This window comes from Microtus pennsylvanicus, chromosome 3, assembly GCF_037038515.1.
Source record: "Microtus pennsylvanicus isolate mMicPen1 chromosome 3, mMicPen1.hap1, whole genome shotgun sequence".
Classification (NCBI taxonomy): domain Eukaryota; kingdom Metazoa; phylum Chordata; class Mammalia; order Rodentia; family Cricetidae; genus Microtus; species Microtus pennsylvanicus.
This window is the reverse complement of record NC_134581.1, coordinates 82,292,113-82,297,201: the sequence shown is the minus strand read 5'-3', so window position 1 is coordinate 82,297,201 and position 5,089 is coordinate 82,292,113. Positions and strand designations below refer to the sequence as shown.

The following is a 5,089-nucleotide window of genomic DNA, read 5'->3' as shown; positions in this document are numbered from 1 at the left end:
TTTCATAACACAAAATTTGTTCAGGTTAATATCTCATTGTTTTTGACAAGAACATGTTGTTTGATGTAACATTATGCTATTCCACATATTTCTGATATGAAAAACATATTACAAAATGTTTTTTTAATTTTATTCTTTTTCATGATCTTCCCATTCTTAGAAGTGCTTTACTAATAATTCTATTATTTTATTTGTTTTACTATCTCCTTTCAGTTCAGACTTTTAAATATTTGCTTGATATTTACATTTTCTACCATTGTTTTGTTATATATGTATAATTTTATAACTTTTTTATGTTGTATTTTGAGACAGGGTTTCTAGGTATCTTTGGAGCATTTTGGGTCCAGTAAATTCAGTAACAGCAATACCCTAATCTATATATGGAATTTAAATTCAATTTCAGTTTATTTTATTTTTAATATATGAAATTTAATCTGGACAAAATCCTTTCATACATACATGATCACTGTTACTTACAGGTGATATTTTACTATTTTTTGTTTGCAAGGCTTTAATTTTCCGTTACTAAAAGAATCACCACAAATATCTGATGAAGGGTACAATTTATTTATCTTCCCTGTTTTTTGATTAGTAGATCCTGGGTAGAGATATGGTAACTGAATCTCCCCATCTGTTATATTAATGATTCAAATTCAGAGTCTTTCCCTCTCTTACTCCTGTAACTTTTTAAGACAAATAAAAAAAAGCACTGCCCTGAATTGTTAAACATTGTGTTTAATAGTAAGAAAGTTTAATAGTCAAGTGGTAATCTCAAGAAATGTTAAAAGGGGAATACATGCAACATGCAGAAATTGATTTTAGGGGGCTGGGGAAAGTAGTTCTATGTTTGAACACTGGTAGAATAACAATGATGAATTAGTATCAATGTGCAAATCAGCAAACAAAAATTATACAATTAAAAATGATTTGAGAAAATTATAACTGAAGGATTAATATACCCCTTGAACAACTTTTATGAAATAATAAGGAAACCATTCTGGTCACTTCTCTGAAACTGCACTGTGTCTCCATGGGATGAGAAAAGGAATCAAACCATAGGTTTCTGTGAAGAAGCTGATTAGGAGAAGGGCATTGAATTTTGGCTAAAGTAGTGAGAATAAATACTCCCAAAAGACCAGGACAGTCATTTGAATCTGTTGATTCTCCAAGGTACAAAGGACTAAATTGAATTGAATTTCCAAGTCACAAAGGATTTATACTGGTCTAGCATGTGCAACCCATAACTTCAGTCCTTTTTTATATCTGTCTTGAGTCTCTTCAAAGAACTGAAAGGAGTTCCTGTATTTTCTCAGTGCATTATGATGTGGAACTCATAAGAAACTGGAGTTTCAGGTGGCAGGTGTGTTAAAAAAAATAGTTTGTTTCCCTGTCATTGTTTTACTGAATTAGGAAGTAGTATTAAAACCTGTGGGCAATAATTCAGAAAAGTGTCTGAAAAACGCCTGAAAATAACATGGTTCAGCATTCTCATATTATCAAAACAAACAGTCAGGACCAGGTATTGATTTTCTAAGGCAAAAAGAAAAGTAATAATGACATTAAGTTCATATTTTTTTTCTCTTTTAAATAGGGTAAGTTTTAAATTTTATTCACAATAATATTTTATCTTTTATTCAATATATTTGTTGAATTGCTATTAATGTGCAAAATAGTATAATTGTCATATACTTCTTGATGTTTTGACAAAGAAATGCATCGTTGAAATTACTTGTTGAAGTCAATTCATCTATGCCTTTTTAATGTTTTTATGATTTGTAGAGATACATACATACATATATATATATATGATAATATAACATAAGTAATTTAAAGCAAAAACAAGTACTTGTTTATCATTGCTGAACATTTGAAATTAAGAAACTGTTTGAGTTTCATAATCAAGAATTCTTTAACTTGGCCATGCCTCACCTGTTTTACATTTCTATGGGTTCTACCAAGTAACATCCTTCTTTCTCCCCATGTGAATATGAGCTTTGCAAATTTCATATGCAGGGAAGATGTACAGGCTTTCTCCTGGGGTATGTTGCTTTTTCTGTTCACACAGTAGATATAGATTTAGATTGGTCCAAGAATTCATGTTGTACCCCTTTCTCTCTGCTTAGGAAATTTTTATGACTTAAGTGAACTCTAAAGAAGAATAACTGAGAGAGGGTGAATTGACACTATCCAGAGAGCCAGTGGAAATTTAACTTGCAGTGTCTTATTTATCTTCCTACCTCTCCATACTAGATCTAAAATTCCTCCAGGGCTTAAATGTTCCTGAGTATCTTAACTATTTTTAGATTCTGATATTTTTTTTTCTGTGTGGAAATAATTCTCATGATTTGCCTTCCACAGAGAAAAAACGTTGGTGAGTCCTAGGTTGCTATACCTTTTCTCTATAACCCATATGGATTTGGAAGTAAAGGATGAGAAGACAGGTGATCAAACTTATCCTGTTCCATTCCACTATACTTTTTCTCTTGATTTTCTAGCAATCTTTTTACAACAAGAATACTTAATACAGTTGTGCAGACTACTTGTGATGTTGTGTGTGTGATTTGAATGTATATTGGTCTGTAATTATAGATGGGGAGGTGCCACTATGTAACTCAGTAGAAAAGGCTGACCTTTTCATCAAAGAGTTTTAATTGCCTTTGTTTCCAAAATAATAAATTTTAAAGCAAGAATTTTATTTACTTACTAAGGAATAATGCCACTTTATATCATGATAACATCAAAGGCAGGTACATTGTTTTCAAGCAGGTCAGTGCATTCCCGGTACATTCTTCAAGATCATGAGAGAGAGTTGTTAGTTGTCTTTTTTCCTGTATTTTTTCCTTTTTTCTCTCCCCAGATTCTCTTGGAGAACAATGGCTGTGGCAAATGGCACTTTAGTGATGGAATTCATTCTCTTGGGGATAACTGAAGATCCTGGTCTTCAGGTCCCCCTCTTCTTCATCTTTCTAGTAATATATGTGGTAACTACATTAGGAAATTTGACTTTGATCATTCTAATAGTGCTGAATTCTCACCTTCACACACCCATGTACTTTTTTCTCTTAAACTTGTCACTCATAGACCTCTGTTACTCTTCAGTGATTACACCCAAAATGCTGATGAACTTCTTACTGGAGAAAAATGTTATCTCTTACACTGGGTGCATGACCCAGCTCTACTTGTTTTGCTTCTTTGGCATTTCTGAATGTTACATGCTGACAGCAATGGCCTATGATCGTTATGTGGCTATTTGTAATCCACTCTTGTATAACATTGCTATGTCCCCTAAAGTATGCTTCTATCTTATGCTTGGTTCATATTTAATGGGATTTTCTGGTGCCATGATCCACACAGGTTGCATGCTTCGACTGACCTTCTGTGATGGAAACACCATCAACCACTACTTCTGTGACCTCCTCCCTTTGCTACAGCTCTCCTGTACCAGTACCTATGTCAATGAGATAGAGCTGTTTATTGTAGTAGGAAAGGACATTATCGTTCCAACCTCCATTATTCTTACTTCCTATGGCTTTATTCTTTTCACCATATTCCAAGTGAGGTCCACTGAAAACAAGTACAAGGCATTCAGTACTTGCAGTTCCCATTTATTTGCTGTTTCTCTGTTTTTTGGATCAAGCACATTTATGTATCTTCAGCCCTCATCACCTGGATCTATGAATGAGGGGAAAATTTCTTCCATCTTTTATACTATTGTAGTTCCCATGATGAATCCCTTAATATACAGTTTTAGAAACAGAGATGTTAAATCTGCCCTAAGAAAAATCCTGAGTAGGATAATATATTGATCAGAATTGGTATAACCTTTGTCTTTAGTTAAAAGAAATTATCAGTGCCCAGTGTTTTTTGAGTGCACCCTTCTCAACACATTTATTTCTCCCATGGTTTCATAAGTGTGAAGTTATTTTGTTTGCATGCTCTTCATTTTTAAGGTTTTCTTTATTTATTAACATTATATGCCTTATCTAATAAAATAAAGAATAATCTTACATATTTGAAAATAATGCTATATTGAAAGAATGCATTTGAGGATCAAAAATCATGTCTGCAACCTGAAATGAAGCATTAATCTTACATTATGCCTGTGATATTGACTTCTTCACCTGGGCTTGAATATACCAGTCTCAAATGTTGTGGATTTTTACATAAAGCTATCAATGACTTGATTCTTGCAGGTACAAAGCACATGTTATACATTCATTCCTCAACATCTGAAATTTTTTAAAAAAGCAATTAAGTTGATTTAGTTAGCAGCTTCATATCATATATTTAGAATATTTTTCAAAAGTAGATAGCCAAGTCCGGGGCACTTCTTAGTCAGGAATTTCGAGGTATTTTTATTGTATAAATGATAATATAGAAGATATGAAGAATATATAATTATACTGAAGTTGTCACAGAAGAGAGTTTTATTAGAATTAGAATTTACATTTGACAAGTTTGTAAGGAAATAGACACAACCTACCTACTCAGGAATGCTTAAGAGGTAGATGCAGAATAATTAGGAGTTTCAGGCCTCTCTTTGAATGCATTTTGAACTGACACCTGTTCCTGTCATTCTGGCAATCAGAAGAGTGGAAAAGAAACCAAGTAAATATTTATTTCTCTAGGAATCTCCTGCTGGGAGTAAAGATTAGAGAACTAGGGACAATTTTTCTGCCAGGAGAGAAACTTTTCTCATGAATAAAGATGAACAACTTTTAGATAATTTTGAAATAAAGACCGATCTTCCAGGTGAGATTTGTTGTTGAGAGAGTAAAGGATAGGACAACACCTTGCCCAGTCTGCTAAGTTATACATGGTTTTGCCTTTTATTTAAACCTTGCAATCAAGTCAGGTTTTCCTGAAAATGGACTTGGGAAGCAAGTGTCACTGGAATTTATTACATATTTGCTTCACTGGGAGATTTCTATATTTTGTCTTTTACTATTAATTTGGCCTTTATTAATTTATTTTTAGATATTATTTTAAATATAGCATGTATTCCTTCCCTTTCATCTCATCCAACCATGCTTCAGACCTCTCCCTGCTCTCTATCACATTCATAGACTCTATTCATCAGTTGTTTTTA

General features: G+C 32.9%; 1 protein-coding gene across 1 annotated transcript; it reads left to right on the top strand.

Moving 5' to 3' along the window:
* Positions 1 to 2,855: 2,855 nt before the first annotated feature.
* Positions 2,856 to 3,806, top strand: LOC142847151 (olfactory receptor 8B8-like). Its single transcript, XM_075967881.1, has one exon. The coding sequence runs from the start codon at positions 2,874 to 2,876 to the stop codon at positions 3,804 to 3,806; it is 933 nt and encodes a 310-aa protein (XP_075823996.1). The 5' UTR covers positions 2,856 to 2,873.
* The last annotated feature ends 1,283 nt before the right edge of the window (positions 3,807 to 5,089 follow it).